The sequence below is a fragment of the Lutra lutra genome, chromosome 3 (assembly GCF_902655055.1).
Source record: "Lutra lutra chromosome 3, mLutLut1.2, whole genome shotgun sequence".
NCBI classification, from domain to species: domain Eukaryota; kingdom Metazoa; phylum Chordata; class Mammalia; order Carnivora; family Mustelidae; genus Lutra; species Lutra lutra.
This window is the reverse complement of record NC_062280.1, coordinates 121,927,161-121,949,866: the sequence shown is the minus strand read 5'-3', so window position 1 is coordinate 121,949,866 and position 22,706 is coordinate 121,927,161. Positions and strand designations below refer to the sequence as shown.

The following is a 22,706-nucleotide window of genomic DNA, read 5'->3' as shown; positions in this document are numbered from 1 at the left end:
CTCACAGGACTCGCTCTCTGCAGATGAGCACGCTGAAGGTGAGCAAGGTTAATCCTCCCACCCTGGTCGAGAACAGGGCCCCGACTCCAACCAGGAGTGATTTCCACTCATTTACAGGAGGTTAAGGCTCCGCAGGGGCCACGCCCTTACACACGGGCCATCCGAAGCCCCAAATCACGAGTCCCTCTCTGTCTCCTGCCCCCAGATCTTATAATTGCCCTATGGCTGAGTGAAGTTTGGCGAAACCCTCCCTCTACAAATTTATGTTGTAGATTATTATAACAAAATTTACAAGTCAAAATAAATGAAGATTCATGGATAGGTAGCCATACGCTGCAGTCACACCGTCTATTTAATTCTGACCACTGTTTACAGTGCAGGCCCGTAGAGTCGACGAGTGTCACCAGCCGGGTCACGCTGGGTAAGGCATTCAGGCGGCGTTCACTGAGCGTTCACTCCTCCTCCAGGAAGAATCAGCCCTGCACACAGACTTTGTCCGCGCGGCTCGAGTCACGTGATAGGGAAGACTTAAACATTGGCGGTTCCTTACTCCAGGCACACGGGGGCGCAAGACCGCGGCGTCTGCCATGAAGGCGGCGGGGCGACGCTTTTGCCCTCTGGACGCCGACGTGCTCACGTCCTGAGGGTCCTCAAGGCCCGACCCGGAAGCGCTGGCGTCACGTGGTGCGGCGTGGGCCGCTGCCTTGGAAACGCTGCGCGCGTGCTCGCGGCGGGAGCTGTGGTGCAGGGGCGGGACCTCGCGGCGGGGGACGGGGCTGCTCTGGGAACAAGATGCTGTGCGCCTGGAGGCTGGGAGGGCTCGGATCCCGGGCAGCGGCTCTATGGCCGGGGCGAGCGGGCCTGCGCGGGCTCGGAGCCGGGATCCGGGCCCGAGAGGTCAGCACCAGCTGGTCCCCAGTGGGCGCCGCCTTCAATGTCAAGCCCCAGGGCCGCCGTCTGGACCTGTTCGGCGAGCGCCGGGTGAGCGGCGCAGGAGGGGGCTCCCCTTGGCGCGAGATAAGCCGGTCCCTTCTCCGCGTGGCCAGCAGGGATCTAGGAGGGGTCCTTTGGGTCTGGGAGGAGCCAGGCAGCGAACCCACTTTGTGTCGTTTGCGCTCTTGATGACCTTGCCCGTCACCTCCTCTTTGAGGGACTGGTTTAAGGGAGCGGGGCGGCCTTTGTTGGTCCTGTCCCCAGAGTGTGGGTCCCAGTACGTGCCTCTTCGTGAGCCCGTGCTCCCCGTGAACTCAAATAGTTCATCTTAGCAGGTGGCGGTGAATTCCGCTTGGAGGGTCCCGCCTTCGCCTCACACTCAGACCAATCCCGGCTTAAAGTTCACTTTTGCTCCAACCCTACACTTGTGTATTGGAGGCCCCGCCCTGCTGTTCATAGGTGGCATCAGGTAGTCGTGTGGTTACTATTCCATTGATGCTCGAAATTCCGTTCTTAATTTTTCCCAGTGTTTGTACTCTAATTGTTTTAAAACACAAAACTAGGGGCGCTTGGGTGGCTCAGTGGGTTAAAGCCTCTGCCTTTGGCTCAGGTCATGTCCCAGGGTCCTGGGATCGAGCCCCGCATTGGGCTCTCTGCTCCGCAGAGAGCCTGCTTCCTCCTTTCTTTCTCTGCCTGCCTCTCTGCCTACTTGTGATCTCTCTCTGTCAAATAAATAAATAAAATCTTAAAAAAAAAGCCAACAACACAAAACTATTGAGAAGAGTCTCATTGCTTATAATGCGATGGCATTGATCACGTTGATTTCTTCCCCGAGGAAGTCACTGACTGAATTCTTTGGTTTCTGTATTTCCTATCTCCACATACCCAGTATGGTATCTGGCATTCCCTAGGCGCTCAGAGTTTATTGAATGACTGAATTAAAGGTGAAAGGAAAGCGAGCTTGGAAGGGGCTTACCTGAAGCCTACTTCAGGTGAAGTTCTACTTCACATTTGTGGGTTTTATCCACTTCAGGTTGTTACTTTTATTTTTGCCTTTTTTATTTCTTCATTATTTCTAACATTGTCTTTCTTATAGAGAGTCTAGGACATGGTTACACTGATCCTAATGATGTGTTTTCTTATTTGATTTCTGTCATCAATTTTGTTTTAAAAATATATTTGTATGAAATTGGCTACACCAACTTCCGTGTGGGTAAATAACATAATACGGTTTTAACATAATTAGGGTGAAGAGGAGAACAACTACCTATAGGTACTGAGTAGAAAGATGGAAAGAGTAAGTTTGGTTTTGGGTGGATGAAATAAAACTAATTTTAGGTTTATTTTTCTTACGTGTATCATGATTATAAAACTGGTAACAGATTTTCGTATATGTGAATCAGTTTTTGATTAAACAAGAACAACAAAAAGCCCCAAAGGTTTATGTAGTTCTTTTGTCATTACCGTAACTGGTGGTCTGAGCTTTAGAATTCCCATCCTCCAGTATGGGGAGGTGTGCTGGGGAATGAAAAATAGTCTGTACTTGAACCAAATTAAATCAGTGTAAAGAATCTAATTTGGTTTTGGTCCTGATTCTGCTCTGCCTGGAACTGTGTTTTCTTCAACTTCTTTCATTTTGAAAAGAGGTTTGGGGCGCCTGGGTGGCTCAGTGGGTTAAGCCGCTGCCTTCGGCTCAGGTCATGATCTCAGGGTCCTGGGATCGAGTCCCACATCGGGCTCTCTGCTCGGCAAGAAGCCTGCTTCCCTCTCTCTCTCTCTCTGCCTTCCTCTCCATCTACTTGTGATCTCTCTCTGTCAAATAAATAAATAAAAATCTTAAAAAAAAAAAAAAAAAGAAAAGAGGTTAATTTCATGCATCCCTTCTTGCAGAAACAATATGCCTTATCAGTCCTGGAAGTTTTTACCTCTTGCTGTTTTCAAAAACCAACATGTTAGTCATCTACAGAGCAGCTAACCTTTATCATTCTATTTTTGTTTTTTTATGAAATATTTAAAAATTAAAAAGTCCATTCTTAAAATATTCATAGCTTAATTTATGTGGAATAATGTGGGGAATGTGAACATAGTATCTGTGATGACAGGTAATATAATGATAGGATACACCCAATGAAAACCAAGATTCCTTTATGAAAAAAGGGCTTAATACCAAAAAAGTCATATTTTTAGCCTCACATAGGAAATATTCTCTGGATTGCAGGGTCTTTTTGGAGTTCCTGAGCTCAGCGCCCCAGAAGGATTTCGGATCGCACAAGAAAATGCCCTGAGAAAGGCAGACTTGCTTGTGGAGCGTGTGTGTTCCATGCCGCCTGGACCCCAGACCGTGCTCATTTTTGACGAGCTTTCTGATTCCTTGTGCAGGGTGGCCGACTTGGTAAGACGCTTACTGTAAGCCTTGAGGCTACCTCTCTGTCAAGGTGTTAAAATTTAAGCTAAGTTCATTAGGTTTAATGTCAGAGACTCTAGGGTTCAAAGCATCTGGTGCTTGGTTTGGCAGCGCCTAGACTAATAGCATATAAGCTATTTGAGAGCTGTTGGGTGTAATTTGTTATAGTGGGAGTAGGTTTTTAGGAGGGGGGAAAAACATATAGGAAAAGGTGGTATGTAGAACTTGTACTTTAATATGTATAGTTAAGAAAATGCACATGTGATGTATAATAAAAGAATGGTTACTTGTATGGCAAAGAGTCTTCATTTGACAAAGATTCTTCATTCATGAAAACTTTTTTTTTTTTTAAGATTTTATTTATTTATTTGACAGACAGAGATCACAATAGGCAGAGAAGCAGGCAGAGAGAGAGAGAGAGGAAGCAGGCTCCCTGCTGAGCAGAGAGCCCGATGTGAGGCTCAGTCCCAGGACCCTGGGATCATGACCTGAGTTGAAGGCAGAGGCTTTAACCCACTGAACCACCCAGGTGCCCCATTCATGAAAACTTCTGTCAGAATTTTAATAGGACCGTTACCTGTACATTTATAATAAAATTAATCTTACGAAAAGCCAGTTTTTTTAAAACCTTTTCAGGAATGTCTTTTCCAGTGAAAACTAAGGTTTGGATATGAAACCGATTATATTAAGGATTTCCTTTTTTCATATTTTGAAGTGGATATAGACATGTACCTAGGTCTCTTCACTAAGAATCCTACTGCTGAGGTAGAAGGCATGATATTTTATCTGTCCCAAAGACCACCTCCTCATTAATCATGTCAGTGAAGGAGATTGCAGTAATGCACATAATTCCACATTGTGGACCCTTGGGATCTTGTTGACTTGCTATTGGACTGTATATACCTTTCTCTTCACATTCATTCAATACTGAGTCACCACCATGTGCCAGGCATTGTGCTAGGCACTGGGAATGTCATGGCTTGTGACGGACACACTCTCTGACCTCATGGAGTTTATATTCTGAAGTTAACTTTTTTTTTTTTTTAGATCTTATGAGGCACCAGACCCTGGTAAGAGGTTTGCCTGGATTAACTGAATTAACTTTCTCAGCATATCTCCCATTTTCAGATGAGGAAAGAAAGGCAGTAAGAGGTGAACTAATATACCCAGGGTCATCAAGCTAGGAAGTGATGGAGCTGGGCTCAGAGGCCAGGAATCCTGGCCACAGAACTCATGCCCTCACCTGCTCTTCTGTACCTTCTACATGTAGTCTGGCTGCTTAGGGTCCAGTGAATAGGTCTTCCTTACTTTGGGGAGGTTGGAAAGTCAATTAGCCTCCCTGTTTTTTTTTTTTTTTTAAGTTGTTATTTACTTTTAAGATTATCATACAGTAAAATTGACTTCTTTTTGGGGATGGTACAATTCTATGAATTTTAATTAATGTGTTCATGTAGCCACCATCACAATTAGGATATATAACTATTCTATCACCCCAAAAAAGCCCCTGAATTATATATAGTCCACCCAGCTCTCCCCACTTACCTCTGGCAACTACCTGTCTGTTCTCCATTCCTGTAGTTTGTCTTCTTTAAAATGTCAGATGAATGGAATCATTTGTCCTCTGAGAATGACCTCTCACCTCACATAACACTTCCCCATCTTTGCTGTTCCCTGATTGGAACGTTTTCCCCCTCCCGCACACCGGAATTGAGCAGTAACACCCTTCAGATTGTCATACGGTCACTGTGAGTTTCCCCATTTTAAGGAAATTGATAAAGTATCTGAAAGAGTTTTTCCCGAGAGTGAAGTGAGGTGTGCTGCAGGCTTATTGTAGTCACTTCTTGGTTTTGTAGGGTCTTGATCTTGTTCTGAAGTGTGTGCGTAGCAAGCACTTTGAATGATGGAGGACCCGGGAGATGCCTGAAGATGCCTCACGGTGACCTTCTCCACGAAATTGTGTCACTGAAAGCTGAAAAGGAAAATATTTGTCAGGGAATTTCACTTATGTGCCATCAAGTATTGACTTTATTTGTTGGTGGCTTATTTATTGTCTTAGCCTCATTTTAATTAAGTGGTATTCTAGGATTTTTTTTTTTTTTTTGCATTGGTGCTTCTGCTTGGTAAGAGATTTTTAACTCTTTCCCTCATAGCTTGTCCTAGTTTTGAAGATTTTTGTACTTATGAGATATGGTAATATCTCATTTAAAAAGCTGTAAATGTGGCTTACACATGGAAGTCTTCGGGTAAAAAAATTAAAAGAACTGTTTTCCTTTTGAATTTTTAAGACTTTACCTGCCAGTAAGATCAATACTGTAATAAGGCAAGGGTTTTAGAAACTGTTGTTTCCCACCAAATGGTCGTATGGTTTTGCTTTCTTTTTCTTTTATGTAACAGTGTTGTTTTCCTCATCACTATTACAAATGAATTTCTTAAAAGATTTTATTTATTCATTTGAGAGAGAGAGCTGGAGAGAGAGTGAGAGCATGGTGGGGAGGAGGGGCAGAGGGAGAGGGAGAAGCAGGCTCCCTGCAGGGCTCCATCCAAGGACCCCGGGATCATGACCTGAGCTGAAGGCAGATGCTTAATTGACGGAGCCACCCAGGTGCCCCACAAATGAAATTTAAAATGTATGCCAGTATTTTGAAATAAATATTGATTGTAAATTCTGCAACATGTAGATTAGTAATTTATACAAATTGTAAATTTTACATAGCTCATTTTTCAGGTGCTCTAGTATTAATGTTATCTTATTGTTTCGTCAAATGTATAAAACTATGGATTTAAATGTTCTTACATTGAAAACTAATAATAAAATTAGGAAATTTTACCTTGTGGTGATTTTCTTTCATATTATAGTCACATATGTTTTCTTGGAGAATGAAGAAGGTATGTGGTATTTTGTGTTTCCCTTGCATTTTTTTGCAACATACTACAATTAACATGAAAATTAAAGTCTGGTTTTATGGGATTTCATTAAAAAAGTAAAAAGAATTCTATCTCAGTTTAATGCTAAACTCAGTATTGAAGCCACTTTAGCACTCGTAGTTGGGAGTCATTTCAGCTGAGACAGGGAATTCATATTTAGTAAAAGGCCTATAAAGAGAGAATATGCCTTTGTTTTCTGCACAAAGGCAAGAAAGTAGTTAAATCAGTCTTGAAACTATGTTGTCTGTCAGTTGAAAAAAAATAAAAAACTGCCTCTGTAGTTCTTTCCCAGAGCCCAGCAAACGTGTGAGCACCATACTGCAAACAATGTTTGTTAGGAAGTTTTAGAATATTTGAGAGAAGATTCTGCTTTTTTGAACCGTAGAATTAGGAAGAATTCACTTGGTGTTTATATTTGAAGGAGAAAGGCTTTTCTGAAATAAGGCTAGTGAACGTATTTTCTTTGAAATGAAACCCCCTTGATTGGAATAAGAGTTAATATATGTTCAGCAAGAAGCCGCTTAGCCCTACTGGTTTAGGAAAATGTCAGTAATGGAAATGCAGTAGGGCCAGCCAAATGGCATACTTGCTCAGGTTTTCATTTTTACCCTCAGATCTTGGAAGAAAGCTTCCATCAAATTCCCTCTTGGTTTTGTCTTTCTTCATTAGGCCGATTTTGTGAAAATTGCTCACCCAGAGCGCGCATTCAGAGAGGCGGCGGAAGAAGCTTGTAGAAGTATTGGCACCATGGTAGAAAAGTATGTTCTGCTCCCCTTCATTACAACCTCGGGTGACGTGGTCTTGTGGATTTGTGCTTGAAGAACTTGGTCTCCAGCGCTTGTCCCCGCAGGGCCGTGGGGAAGAGGGAGGACCCTGGGGACAGGCCCTTGTGAACTCCTCCCCGGCTCCTGCAGCGCAACGAGTTGTTTATCTCTGCTCATCTGTTCTGTCACTTAGCTTCCTTGTCTGTAAGTGAAGTAATAACATGATTTCCCTCTTAGAGTTACTGTGAGGAAAATGAGACAGTTGCTTCTAGAGTGCTTCTAGAGGCATCAGGCACATAGCTAATACCCACGCCCCCTATTGTTGTTTACATTGAGAGTTTTTTAGTACCTCAGTGGCAAGTTGGAGTTTCTTGATGATTCTGTGATTAAATTGCTATTGCACTAATGGCTGTGGGCCAGAGACAGGTAGCCTTGGGGTCCCTGGGATCTGGGGTGGGGAGGACTAGTCAGGGGGTTCATTAAACTCTCAAGGAGGGCTGAGGTAGGCTGGGGCCTTGATGAAGTGAGTTATTTTCAGGCAATCTTGAGGTAAATTGAAATATTTTAAGCCACTTATGAGAGCTCATAAGTGCTCATGAAAATGACTTCGAGGTGGACAGTGCCATGTTCAAAAGCACTTAGGTGCAAGACACCACGTCAGAAAGGGTCGAAAGCCAGCGGGAGCGCCAGGGCTCATTTGGCAGGAATTTACAACTGGAAACCATTGGAAGGATTTCTGACAAAGCAGAAGCTGGAGGAGGAGCGTGGTGGCCAAGCGTGGTGGCTTCTCTGGTTTGACAAGGCTCGCTGAGGACCCAGCCCTTCAGGAGATGCTGCTCCTGCTTCTGACCCATTGAGCAGCATTTGCTGCTTTTGGGACAGTGCATGTGATTCACTTACAGCCATTGAAAACTGACTCACTGACTGAGATAAAACTGGTCCCTGTGCACTGCAGACACGGGGCATGAGGAAGGGACTGGAATTGGGGTCTCCTTGGAAGAAAGAGCATCACCCAGGGAAAAGCCCTAGGAAATGAGTCAGAGCTGCCTGGGTGCCTGCCTGAGGCACCTTGAGCACTGTATCGGGCCTGATTTTAGGTACAGCTCTGGAATAATGGATGTGGGTTCTTAATTTTGTGGGAGGACAACAAGGGAGCCATAATTGATAGCAAAGTGTGGTCAAGAGGATCTGTGCAAGGTCTTCACTTCATCCTGGAGAGCGTTCCAGTCTTTCCTTCTTGGCCATACTCCAGCAGCTAGCCCGAGGCCCTCCGAGGGCCGGGGATTGCTCTCACTCCTCCCGGAGCACCAGGACTCCTTTTCTCCTTGGTCTAACTGAACTGTATCGTTACCGCTTCCGCTGATCTTTGAGAAACAGGAGGATTTCAGGTGCATGTGTAGAATTGATTGATTTTCGGGTAGAGGAAATAAAAGCCTAAAATTAGGTGTGTTTGTTTAGAGCTAATGCCAGCTTTAGACTAAAATGGAGACTTTAAGATCTCATGACATAAAACGTAACGTGGGAGATTTATTGAAACTTTTGAAGAGGCTACAGTGCAGGCTCTCGAATGCCTGTCCTTTTGACATGTAGTAGCTTGTAGGGGGGGCAGGCCTGGAGGAGGTAGGTGCCCACACTGATATTCTCCTGGTTTCCTGGGATTGTTGCCTGGGAGCGGGAGAGGTGGTATGCCTGCCTGCCCTTCTTGTTGACCATTTTCCCACTGAGGTGACTGCCTCAGTTCCCTTGGTTTTGGGGATGGCCCATGAGAACCACAGAAACTCTTGGATTTCTACAAAGCTGCAGGTGTTTGATTATGCACTGACTTGGGAACATGACCATCCTTGAGTTCCTGAGTAGGAATGGATAGATGGTTCTTACAGCCTTGCCCTTCCCTGAGGGTCCATGGGGCAGAGAGCAGATTGTATCTAAAACCAGTTCACTCTTTAGCCCCGAGAGTGCCAGGACTTTCTGACATCCAGGGAAGAAGAAGGAACTCAGGACCTAGTAATGGGACTGTGGCTTTGGTTGAGGGCAGAACTCAGGTTGGGGGACCAAGGACAGAGTGGCAAGGCCACCTAATGATAACTACTATTTGTTCCTTCATAGGGGGGAACATCTTATTTAACCCTTGGGGTGACCTGAAGTCTAACAAGCTGGGGGAGTTCAAATACTTGCCCAAAGTCACAGAGTGGTAGTAGGGCTGGTGTTGTAACTCTAGTGTGGGGTCCCGAAGCCTGTGTCCTTGAGCTCTCCTCGACATGTGGGCCTGCCACTCTGGCCCCGATGGGCAAAGGTTACCTGGGTTCTAGGCTCTTCACTTTGGAACTGGAGAATCTGTGTTTAACCTTTCTCCCATCACCACTCCTTTTCTTACTAAAGAAACAAACGGCCACGAGCATATTGCTAACAATGACTTCTCAATGGCAGTGGGCTCTGATCACTCAGATCACCCTACTTCATTCCTCCCACTCCCCTCTCTCCTGTCTGCTCTTCTGGTTCCAGCTGCTGCCTGTGGCTTTAAATGTATCCGTTTACCTTTCAGAACACTTAGTACCTTGAGGCTTTGCTTAAGGACTGCCTGTTTCTGTACTAACTTTGGTTATGCTATTTCTTTTCCAAATGAAGAAACAAAACAAACCCCCAAACCTTTGGCCTCCGGGCATAAGTATGCTAGGATGTGACACCATTCTCTTAATGTAAAATTAAAAAGAAGGTGTTAGAAAATCATTTAATTTTTTTTTATTTGTAATTTTTCTAGGTTGAACACAAATGTGGAATTATATCAAAGTTTGCAAAAATTGCTAGCTGATAAAAATCTTGTGGATTCCCTTGATCCAGAAACCAGGTACTACTCATTCCTTTGCGTTCATTATGGTTGTGATTATAGGGGCAAGATGGGAAGACCACTCCTTCCCCCACCACGATCTCTGCACTCACAGCCCCTGTTTGTCAGCAGTGTTTCTCCCCAGGTGTCAACATGACTCTGGCACTTTCTTTAGGACTTCATTCAAATGGTGTCTCCTCCTCTTTGGTACCAGGTCATGCCCCATCCTCTTACCCTGCTTGTGTTTTCAGTCCTAATCATTTCCAGCATGATCTGTTTGCTGACTTGTTTACATCCCTCTGCCTGGCTAGACCGGAAGCTCCAGGAGGGCAGGGACTGGTCTGTTTTGTTCAGAGCCGCATCCCAGCACCGGCAGCCTTTCTTGGCCTGCAGTAAGTGCTTAACAAAGGAATGACTTTCTGTGAGCAGTTGGCAGTAACACTTAACTCGCTGCTTGAAGTTCTATAGCCGGTGCCACCAGAAGAGAGAAGCAAATTGATTTTATTGATTGGTTGGATGTCATGAGCCTTGAAATAATTTCTTTGGGTTCATTTGATTACCTTTATTATTCTGAATTGAAAAAGCTTAATTTCTAAGTCACTGCATTTGATAGAGGATTTTGGATACCATATTTCTTTGCTCAAATGTATTTATTTATGATTTTAGAAGTGTGTCATTAACCCATCTATATATTACTTATAGCACAGAGGTTAATATTTTTTCTTACCTGTTTATAACTTATATACTTTTTTTAAAAAAAAGATGTTTTTAATCATTTGAGAGATAGAGTGTACAAGCAGGAGGGAGCTAGAGAGGGAGAAGCAGGCTCCCCGCTGACCAGGGAGCCCGATGTGGGGCTTGATTCAGGACCCTGAGATCATGACCTGAGCCGAAGGCAGTCGCTGGAACCCTGGGTTCTGGGTTCTAGGCTCTTCACTCAGGAGATTTACTGAGCCACCCAGGTGTCCCACTTATTTACTTTTTATTTATGGGGCACTTCTTTTCACTCCTTGATTCTCCCTCCCCCCTGCTTCCTTCCCTCCTTTCTGTCTCCATATGTGGCTTCTGACCCCCACATGAGGCCCTGTTCTGTAGGGATCAGTTGGTACTGGGGTCTTGTTAATCAGATATATGATTACCATGCTGTATGGACCATACGATGAGGCTGTCTTTGGGGGATTATTTTCACCTGACTTCTAATATGTAGATAGTGGTTTGATCTTACTTCGCTTCATTGATCTTGTGTCTCAGGATACTAGTAAAGCTAGCTGTCCCATCAGAATAGTCTGTCTTTGCTATACTTTTAGCCTTGAGCATGATATTGTCTTCATTAGCAAAAAAAGTTGAATGCCTGCTCATAGGTATTTATATTCAATGGTACGACTTTGAGTAGAGACAGCAGGTTATTCATAATTTGACTTTGCTAAAGATTGATTTTTCTACATTTAACATAGAGAAATTGCAGTGGGCTAGCAGACTATTTTAGGTGCAAAGGACTTGTTCTAACAGGATACATACCTCATTTCTAGGTGTCACTAAAAATGCCAAGAGGATTTTTAAAGTAACAAAATGGTAACTACATTGGGAAAAATGAGCTGGGCAGAATATCAGTATTCTAGAAAGGAAAGGTAACTTGAAATGGGAGGAAGAAGAATTTGAAGAACTAAAACTGAAATACCATGAAACTTGTGTGTCGTCAGGAAAGCTGGCTAGCCCCCAGAGAGAACCTTGTGTGTGGTAAATACGTGCAAGATGACAAATTATAAAGTGCAAGTATAAAACAGAAAATTGTGGTTTTAACCAATTATCTTGGCATAACAGGTTATGAAAGAAATGATTTGAATTGAGTAGATCATCCTCTTATTCTTTGATACATTCTATGAAGTCTGTGTTCTATGAGCTGTTCTAAAAGTATTCCCAGAAGGGTCCCATTAGTTAAGTTAATGTACAGTCTGCTCTTAAACAGTTTTAGCTGATTGCGGTCTTCGTGACGCCCAGCTATAAAGAAACCTGTTTCACTTGGGTTTTTCCAAAACCATTAAGAGCTTTCTTGTATGCAAAGAATATAACAAACACATCATCTTCAGAAAATATAATGGAGGGAAAATCCCAGTCACAAGAGCAAAAAAAAAGCTGTAATACATCTTGAAATAAACTTAGGACCACAAAGCTTGTAGAACCTCAACACACACACACACACACACACGCACACAGGCATGTACACACATTGAGAAGCATGAAAGATGATATTTAAGTAGTGAAACGTACCATAGTCTGAGGTAAGAAAGAAGAAAGCTTCAGGGGTGGTCTCTACTGGTCTGTAAGTTTAGTGCTACCCAGTCTACAAAGGAAGATTTTTCTGTTGTAACTTAAAATGATTTTGAAGTCATAGACAATAAATATGCCAGAATAGGCAGGAAAAATCTGGTGAGAAAAGTACTAAAAAAGGATTTGTACCAGGTAGTAAGACATTATAAAACTGCTATATTTTAAAGAGCATTATAGGGACACCTGGGTGGCTCAGTGGGTTAAAGCCTCTGCCTTCAGCTCAGGTCATGATTCTGGGGTCCTGGGATCGAGCCCCACATTGGGCTCTCTGCTCGGCAGGGAGCCTGCTTCCCCCTCTCTCTCTGCCTGCCTCTCTGCCTACTTGTGTTCTCTGTCAAATAAATAAATAAAATCTTAGAAAAAAAAAAGAGCATTATACTTTACACTGCGAGCATAGTCAATGAAAGAAAAGAAAAATTCAGACAGTCATGAATATATGCAAGACTGTATTTATTATATGATAGAAGTGTTATTTCCTATCAGTAGGGAAAGACTTGGTTTTCAGTAAATGATGTTAGGCCAGGAGATAACTATTTGGGGGAAAAAGTAGATTACTTAAAGATATGAATTGACAGTCTTGGAAGGTGAGACGTCTGTCTTCTCATAATACCAAAGTCAGACCACCAATGATTGATTTGATGATATAAAGACTACAAACTTTGGTATGGTAAAACTTTTCCACATTCAAAGTCAGAATACACAATGGGACAAATGTTACTTATATGCTAAAGGGTTAATATCTTTACTGTGTTAGGAGGCCTTACAGATTACTAAAAAACAAAATAAAACAAAAAAGTGGATCTCCTGATAGAAAACAAGGTAAAGGATTCTTTCTGTGAAACTCTCCTTTCACAAAATAAGGAATGGCAGGCAGATGGCCATTAAACTTGGAACCGTGTAGCAAGTGTAACACTGGGAATCGTGTGAAGTGGGGATAGCACACGCGGCCTCTGCTGTTGGAGTGCCCTGGGTGGATATTGGCTCCTTGACTCTCTAGGTCTTGTTTTCTCCTCTGTAGGAGAATAAAAAAAGTACTTCATAAGTTTATTATGAAGTTTGAATGAAGTAATGAAAGTAAAATGTCTGGTACATGGTAGTCATTCAAAGAATGGGATTCTACCATCCTTCAAGAAAGATCGAACAAAGAGCCCTTCACTTAACAAAGCTGAAACAGAGCAGTAGTGTTCTAATGGCTTGGGATGATGGGTCCTCTCTGGTTAAGTGTAAACTGATAAAAATATTTATGGAGGACCACTTTTTGGTCAATTGAATTCTTGGAACGTATCCTAAGGAATAAATAAGGATAAAGAGATGTACGTAACAGGGATATTTGTCATAGCATGGATTATAGGAGTGGGAAAAATGAAAATATCTTTAATCCATATGACCAAACATTACAAACATTAAAAACCATGTTTTTGAAGAGTATTTAAAGAGATAGTGCAGTGTTCAATGTTTGTGGTATAATTTTAAAGGAAAAACCAGGATACAAAAATCTATTTTAGTTGACTCCCAATTATTTTAAAGAAGTAGTATAATATATTCAAAGGAGATTGGATAGAAGCCAAGGGAAGGTCTTTTTTGTTGTTGGTGTTAGCCACAAGTTCATTGCCACTGAGACAGTATCTTTATGAGACCAAAGATGCTGCCTCTGCCTCTGCTTCTCAGGACGGGGTCCTGTTGGATGTCTCCCACCAGTCCACCTGACCCAACAGCCAGACTGTTTGATGTTTCAGTGTGAGGGAATTAAGTGCCCCATACATACGTCCATTCAGAAACTCAGCGAACATTTTTCAAGTATCCACTATGTGCTGGGCACTGTGCTAATTTCTCTAACCGTATTTTATTTAATTTCACATGTTCTTCATGTGAATTTTAATAGTGGTGGTTATCTTTGGTGAGATTAGTGATTTTCATTTTTCTCTACATTTCTACATAAAGCTGTTACACAATAAACTTATATAATAAACTTACCATATACAGTACATTTCCATCCCCATTTATTAACCCCTGTTATCTTTCCCCCCCTCTTATTAAAATAAACAGAAAATGCCTTTGCTAGAAAAGAGAGAGGAGAGTGTGTTTTAGGTTGACTATTCAGGAAGGGAGATCACCATGAGGTAAAGATAATGGGGATATTTTAGGGGCTTAAGTGAAGCACTTTATTTAAGAAAGAAGGTAAGTGACTAAATTATTAATGTGGTCTATTGAATTTTCAGAATTTTAGAAGAACTTTGATTCACAATAATCAGGAAGATAAATATACCCTTTATGAAAAGTCTACAAAAGCCAGGAGAGTAGATCAAATATTTAGATAACTTAATTCCAGAAAAGTAGTAGTTTAAAAAAAATTATTATTGACAGAAAGAGGTGTTACACCTGAAATTGATTCCAAGCATGCAGCAGGATTAAAGAGAAAGAAAACAATTCTCATTAGCCAACAAACTCAGCTTCCGGCACAGCATCAAAGAATTTAATATTCTAAATAGCTGCTACTAGTTGGAAGAAAAACTGGAAATCTCATACAGTAGGCCTTTGAAAAATTGTCCAAGTGTTCACTGTTTTATGTTTTTAATTATTGGGATTTGGATGGAGTTGAAATAAATAAGCAATTATCATGGCGGCGTCCTCAGGTTTGTAGTCTCTGAATAAGGGAATAAGCTCTTACATGTAAAGCAAATCGTAATTATTTTTCATGTTCTGCAATACATGTATTGACTTTTTTTAAATATTGGTTGAAGCTATCTTTTGTTTCCTCTTTGCTTATTCTACTTAAACATCCTTATAAACCATTTACAACCCAGTATATGACTTTCCATCGTATGGCTCCAGTACAACCTTTTAAAAAAATTCTGTGTTCTCCTAACAATTTTTTAAACTGTTTTTAATTAATTTTTATTATGTTCTGTTAGCCAGCATATAGTACATCAGCAGTTTTTGATGTAGTGTTCAACAATGCATTAGTTGCGTATAACACCCAGTGCTCATCCCAACATGTGCCCTCCTTATTGGCCATCACCCGGTTACGCCATCCCTCCTGCGCCCTCTTTTCTGTAACCCTCAGTTTGTTTCCAGAATCCAGAGTCTCTCATGGTTTGTTTCCCTCTCTGATTTTCTTCCTATTCAGTTTTCCTTCCCTTCCCCTGTGGTCCTCCATGCTGTTCCTTATGTTCCACATATGAGTGAAACTATATGATAATTGTCCTTCTTTGCTTGACTTATTTCACTCAGCATAATCCCTTCCAGTCCCATCCATGCCAATGCAAATGGTGGGTATTTATCCTTTCTGATGGCTGAGTAATATTCCATTGTATATGTGTACCACATCTTTTTTATCCATTCATCTGTTGAAGGGCACCTTGGCTCCTTCCGTAGTTTGGCTATTGTTGCTATGAGTTTGTTAAATGGAAATCATAAATGCTTTGGAGCCCACAGCAGTGGCCCCTAATTTGGCTGGTAGTGGAGGAAAGCCTTCAGAGAGACCTCACAGTGGAGGAGAGGGTATTTCATGAGGTGCTAAGTTCATCACAGCAAGGACTTCTGACCTTGAGAAGGGTCATCCTGTAGGGATGGAGGACTAGAGGCAAGGTGACCCAGTAGGGCTAACTATAGTATATCAGGGCAAGGGCGGGCAGCAGCCTGGACTAGGATAGCTGTAGTAGGGAAGGCGGTAAGGGGTTAATTTGGTCGACTGTCCTATTTCTTTCTAATTTCTTCCCCCACAGCACCAGATAAATAGGTGCCATTTACTGTGTAATTTTCATATTGCCAATAAAGAAGTGATGTGCAGTTATTTCTTTCTTACATGTTAGTAATGCTAGCATAAGCTCTGTGAGATACAGTCTTGTTTCCTGATCCCCTGATAGGTAGTTATCAGATTTACTTAAGAATGATATTAGACTCTTCTGGACATCAGGGACCATGTGTTTTACTCTAATGTGTTTGAAGAGCTGTGTGTACCAGTCCAAGCTTTTGTGGCATAGCATGGTAACGTCTTGTTTCCAGCACAGACACAATTTTCTTCCATTTACCATATGCTATGGATTCAGTATTTTAATTCCTCTGGTGTCTAATGGGAAGTAAACAATATCAAATGGACTTTTAGTATATGTGCTGCCGAAGCGAGCACTCAAATGGACTTTTAACTAAAAAGGGAGAGGTGTCTTTCTAAGTATAAAATATTACAGGAGAAAATTAATGAAAAGTTGCCCCTTACTTTAGATATTATCAAGATACCTTCTATTCTACTGTGTTTTTTTTTTTTAATTGTTCTGATAGAATTGTTAACAGCAGGGAAAGGGTGGGAAAATTAGGCCTTGCTCCTAAGTTTGCAGATGCATTTGATGATAATTAAAAAATGATGCTCTCTACAATGCAAACTAGTACTAATTCTGGAAATGGTGAGGAACCTTCCTTCACAAGTCTTAAGCAAATTCAGCATAAAGTATATGGAAGCTGGTAAGTAAGGAACCTGCTTGATGACTCTCTTTGAACTCCCCACATACTTTATTCGTATTTCTGTTAGGAAATTTACTACATCTTTAACCTTGTATTCATTTGTTCAAAAAGTATTTGTCCCCTTATGAGACCATGCCTTATGAAACATACATGCCTTTACCCACAAGCCCCTTAGAGTATACTTCTGTTAAATATACACGCTAGATAAAGCTGTGTTATAGTTATCTGTATACAGGCTTACCTGTTTACAATTGGGCAGCATGTGTATGTCCCACAAGTACTTATTTGGTGGGTTGTGTAATGTATGTGGCAAACATTTTTTGAAGGAAAGACAGTGGACAGTTGAAAAGATGTCCATCTCTTCTAGAATAAAAGTAGCAGACAAATTTGACCTCATGGAGTAGTCGTCATTCCTTTGGTTCAATTTAAGGCTTATTGTACAGTTAACATGATATATATGATACCAGATCATCTATAGGAGAGTTAAAAGCCCAGTCAGTCAGCTGGATGTTTTGCCTGATTTCTAAGATGTTAGGTTCCTGGTTTCAAACATATTATCTATGTGTGTGTTTGTGTGTATGTGTGTATATATGTGTGTGTTTGTATGTATGTGTGTATGCATACGTTTGGCTTTTGGGGAGTATTATTTAAAAAGTCCAATTTATTTAACAAGAAAGTGATTTTGCTAATAATTATTATTACCTGTTATAACCTGGGTTCATTTTCTTTATAGGCGAGTGGCTGAACTGTTTATGTTTGATTTTGAAATCAGCGGAATCCATCTAGACAAAGAAAAGGTGACTCACTCTTCTCTGTTTTTCTCTGCTCGTTTTACTAATTTTTTTAAAGATTTTATTTATTTATTTGATAGATCACAAGTGGGCAGAGAGGCAGGAAGAGAGAGAGAGACGGGGAAGCAGGCTCCCTGCTGAGCAGATAGCCCGATGTGGGCCTCAATCCGAGGACCCTGGGATCATGACCTGAGCTGAAGGCAGAGGCTTAACCCACTGAGCCACCCAGGCGCCCCTAGTTTTACTAATACTTAGTTGGTATATTTATTGCTACAGTCCTTGTACGTTGCTTAAATTTGCATATCATAAAAACTTTAGGTTATTTGTGTTATGGATTTCTTCTATTGTATTTGAATATGGTGCTCTCTGGAAGTTTGTCTATCATCCATGATAACTCAGAACTAAGAAATTACTTGAGACCGTTGGGGTGTTTTAGATGTCGTGTATCCTTGATGGATGACCAGGAAGGAGAGGCAAGTGAACAGGAAAGCTGAGAATTTTGAAGATTGAGGTATGGGAGTGGAGGTACAGGGACTATCACCGAGACCTTTACATAAGTGTACTTATTCATATTCTGCAGTCTTCGAAAGATCCACACGGTTTTGTTCTGGAAGCAGGAGGCAGGGCTGATGCAGTGTCTGCTCTGGAATACGAGGGACCATAGACATTGTTCAGACCCCTCCTTTCACAGATAGGAAATAGGACAAAGTGACTGGTTCAGGATTCCATCCTTAAGAGTCCAGAGTGTCTGACCCTGGCCACTTCTCTTTCTAGAACACAACATCCTAACAAGCCGAATGCCCTTGTTTCTATAGTACACTCAGGGCTGGAAGAATGAGGGTGACTTCACCACCACCACCACCAGATCCGTCTGTTCTGTGTCATCTCCCCTCCTTGCGTGGTGTCTATTATGGTTATGACTATTTTTCTTTTTGTAGTTATGTTTCTCCTACTAAATAGGACATAATATTACCTATTAATAGAGATCAGTTTATCAGAGTACGTTGGGAAGTAGAGGTCAGGGTCTCGGGACGTATAGCACCTGCATTAGGTAATATCATTTTGCTTGTTGCTGGGTTTGAATAATGTTGGAGCCACTGGTGCACTCTTGTGTTTATGTGGCTTTAAGGACTCAGCACGAGACTCCTGCCCTAACCCTGAGCCTACACAGGCTGCCCAGCAGTCCCCAAGGCTGATAGGCTCTGTGGTACATTTATGTTGTTAAAAATGGACACATTGGCCCCTCCTCAAGCCAGTTCTTTGTTAGTACTTCTCTGTATAGTGAATCTGCTAGTCTCTGAGTCACTCAAATACAAATTTGGGGTCAGTTCACATTTTTTAATTCCCCATACTTCCATGTCTTAATTAGTTACAGAGTCCTCAGATCATTTCTGTAGAACTCCTGCATCTGTCTGCCTCCCTCAAACAACTCATCTTGAACCTTATCACCATATACCTGGGCTGTCTGAAAGGTCTTTGTCTTCCTGATACTCATTATAGTTACTAGTGATTAAGTATTTGCTATTTGAAGCATGTATTTTTCATCAGATCTTCATAACAGCTTTGGGGCTGTTTGAGTATTACTATCATTCCTGTTTCATAGATGAGGAACTGAGGCACCTGGAATTATGTGATCTACCCAAGGTCACAGAGCTAGTAGGTGGAGGAGGCTTGGAGCCTGGTCAGCTGTCCCTGTCCAGGTTTCCTGCTGATCAGTCTGACTTGTGTGTGAACATTGGCGTGATTTTCTTAAAGTATGGATTTGATCATTACTGTCCTGCCCAGAACCTCTCACTTTCCATTGTCAATGGCAGCTAATATGTAACAAAGAACATCTGTGGCGATGCTCTCCCAGCCCTCCCTGTGCTCCCCTGTAACTCATTAAATTGTTCTTTCATGTGTGGCTCAGTCCTCCTCCTCCTTCTCTGTCTACTCACCAGAGCCTGCCTGCCTCAACTCTCCCCCTCCCCTGCTAAGGCCTCATGCTGAGACCACTGTGTTTGTGAAGCTTTTATCTCCCAGGTGGAATTTTTTATTCATCTGAATTCCCATTTGACTCCTTTTCATGCACATGGCATTTATCTTTAAATAAGATAAACAAGTGCCTGTTGTTGAAGCTGTTCCTCTTGCATTACTTACCTAAATTAGGGGCTTCTCAAGCACCAAGAATGCTGGTCATGCTTTTTCCAGATTTGGCCTTGGCAAATACTGAAAGATTGTGTGACAAATCATAATAATGCTAGCTAATACTAATTAAGTTTGATATTCAGAAGGAAGATAGCAGAGAGTAGTAGAGTTGCTAGAAGAGATAAGTGAATAGTCTTGTTATTTTATGCAATCCTCAGGAAAGATATTTTTGAAACTTTACTCAAAAGTATTATGTGTCAAGTCAAGGTCTGTTTCAACAACATTGAACCTGCTGCTTTTAATTCTCAAGTGTTCTTACAAGGATAGCTGCCCTTCTGGCAAGTAACTCCCTGGAACCCACAAACATTAAAGATGCAAGTAAAGTTAAACTTAATGAACTCCTCTCTCGTAACTTCTGTGTCTATTCTCCAAGGGGCTCCACTAGGACAGGATAAAAGGAGACGTTACACTTCTGAAAAGGGATCTTGAAGGAGACCCACCTACATAATGTGTACAAATTGTAAAGAACTATGTATTCTTTCTGTATTCTTTCTTTTTTCTTATTTTTAAATTTTTAATTAAAATGAAATAAATAATTTCTTAACTTTTAAGGTCTCATATGAATATAACTTAAAAATTTTAAATGAATGGAAGTATATATTTTTTAGCAATCATTTGCTAAATAACACAATTTCATAGAATTCTTTGAGTTCAGAGTACTGCATCTTTACCTCAGAATGATGAAAGTATATGTTTTTTAGGAATCATTTGCTAAATAACACAACAAATTTCATAGAATTCTTTGAGTTCAGAGTACTGCATCTTTATCTCAGAATGATGAAATGTTATTGGAAATTGGTGAAGGCAGGAAGTAAACCCAGTTTTTAATTTTCTGGGGATTTTAACAGGTGATAAATTCTTTGAAATAATTGTATCACTCCCCATCCCCTCCCATCCCACCCCAGAGTAAAAGGCTTTGGGGAATATTTTTGGAATTACAGTGTAATTTCCTGGTCTTTTACCTTTTGGTTATTCCACTGGTTACCATTAGGTGGCGATAAATGGCCATCGTAGAGACAAAATAGGTAAAGAGAAATCTGGACTATAAAGACATTGAAGTACCTGAAAACTAATTTTTCCCCTGACCTGAAATTTGAATTCTCGATATTTTAATTTTTTTTTAAATGGGTTCCATACCCAGCGTGGAATCCAACATGGGGCCCAGTATGGGGCTTGAACTCACAACCCTGAGATCAAGATCTGAGCTGAAATCAAAAGTCGGATGCTTAGCCCACTGAGCCACCCAGGCGCCCCTATATTGTAAAATTTTGGTTGTTAATATATACTTGATTTTTCCCCAGCATCTTATCAAGTGTACATCGGCATTTTAAATACCTTTTAAAAAGTATTAGTGCTGCTTAACTTTTTTTAGGGTCATAGTACAGTTTAGAATGTTGACAGCTAGTGACCCCCATCCCAGAAAGTTCTGCATCTGATTTCACCTGAAGTCATTATAAGAGCAGGTCCAGATGCCCACCTAGTTTTCTAATAACAATAACTACAATTAGAACTTTACGCTTGTCCTGCCGTAGACCGGACAGATGACGTGGACTACTTTATGTTTCCTCCAAAACATTTGTGGTGCCCCCTTTGACAATACACATTTTCTCAGGCGATTGTATGTCCTAAAGGTGTGACTGCCAGAAAAAACCCCCGTGGGTGTGCCAGCCACATCACTGTCAGTGAGTCGGCAGGCTGACGGGTGCCAGCGCGGAGCTGGAGGGCGCGTCCCTGCCCTGCGGGCTCCGTCTGGCTCTGCTTCCCGCTCCACTGCTGTCCTTCTGTCTCTGCTCAAGTGTGTGCAGCCTCAGAACTGCTACAGGGCAGCCCCTCTGGATGTTCACTTTACTCTTGTGAAGACCTGCAGAGATTCCTTTGCTTTCCTTTTGGTCTCATCTTTTACGACCCAGTATATTTTCATATTTACCCTTCAACTTGCTCTCTTTAATCTACAAATACTTACAAGTATCGTATTGACTAGATTCAACCACCTGCTATTCTCCAATTCACTTAACTAAGAGGTTATCTTGGGGGATAGGGAAGGATCCTGTATTTCCCAATGTTGTTAATTTCAGAGATTAGTTATATAACCGAGGTATAAAATAGATCTCTAGAATTTACATAAATCTTAAGATATAGAAACACTATACAAACTGTTAGGACATTAAATATCTATCGAAAGGAGAATTAACACACTACTTAAAGTAAATTATTATGTATTTACGGCATAAACAATATACTCAATGTTCATTTTATTTAACATATTGAGTATCTTCTTCAATTAATTTAGCCATATATGTTGCTTTAGCATCCTTATAGATGGTCTATTAAATCAGTTGTGAACTTTTACTTTCAGTGCCTTTAAATAACTTTTACTCCATCTGCATCTAGCGTAAAAGAGCAGTGGACCTGAATGTGAAAATCTTGGACTTGAGTAATACATTTCTTATGGGAACCAACTTTCCCAACAAGATTGAGAAGCATCTCTTACCAGAACACATTCATCGTAACTTTGCAGTCACTGGAAATCACGTCATAATTGACGGTCTACATGCGGAAGCCCCAGATGACTTGGTATGTGCATTCTGCTCTTTTCATAGTTCAGCTCCCATCTGAGTGTTGCTACTGTTTTAACCCCAAATTCAGTGACAATATAATCATACCTTTAAGAATACTTGAGTGTTACTAAGCCCTAAAATTCAACTGTGGGCTTATTAATTCCATAAATGCTTTGAATGATGAAAATGGTTTAATCATTCATCTTTCATAAAGAACTCCGCATTTTTAAAGTATGATCAATAACAATTGATATTTGAGACTACTCAGATCCTTAATGCTTGTAGTCTTTACCTGGAAAAGGTGCTTGATGGCACACGCATTGAGTAATAGTTTTTTCCAGCATGCCCCATAACAGAGATCTCTAGTCAAGAATGTGTATCTCCTACTAGTGTATGATTCTAAAAACTTTACTCACCCTGTATAAACCCTTATTTTATTTTTAAAGCAGTGATCACCTGTACAATAGAGAAGCAAGAGTTAGCCTACATAGTCATTGCATGGGCCTTTGTGTCCTGGTACTTATTATACCTTCT

At 41.3% G+C, this 22,706-nt stretch overlaps 1 protein-coding gene across 2 annotated transcripts in view; it reads left to right on the top strand.

Annotated features, from left to right (window-relative positions):
- The first annotated feature begins 662 nt into the window (after positions 1 to 662).
- Positions 663 to 22,706, top strand: part of MIPEP (mitochondrial intermediate peptidase) — a 171,816-nt gene continuing 149,772 nt past the window's right edge. For both annotated transcript variants that reach the window (XM_047722922.1, XM_047722923.1), the window contains exons 1-6: positions 663 to 981; positions 3,152 to 3,325; positions 6,932 to 7,020; positions 9,785 to 9,871; positions 17,370 to 17,433; positions 22,006 to 22,188. In XM_047722922.1, the coding sequence (XP_047578878.1) occupies positions 793 to 981; positions 3,152 to 3,325; positions 6,932 to 7,020; positions 9,785 to 9,871; positions 17,370 to 17,433; positions 22,006 to 22,188 (786 nt within the window). In that variant the 5' untranslated portion in view covers positions 663 to 792. The remainder of the gene's footprint in view (positions 982 to 3,151; positions 3,326 to 6,931; positions 7,021 to 9,784; positions 9,872 to 17,369; positions 17,434 to 22,005; positions 22,189 to 22,706) is intronic.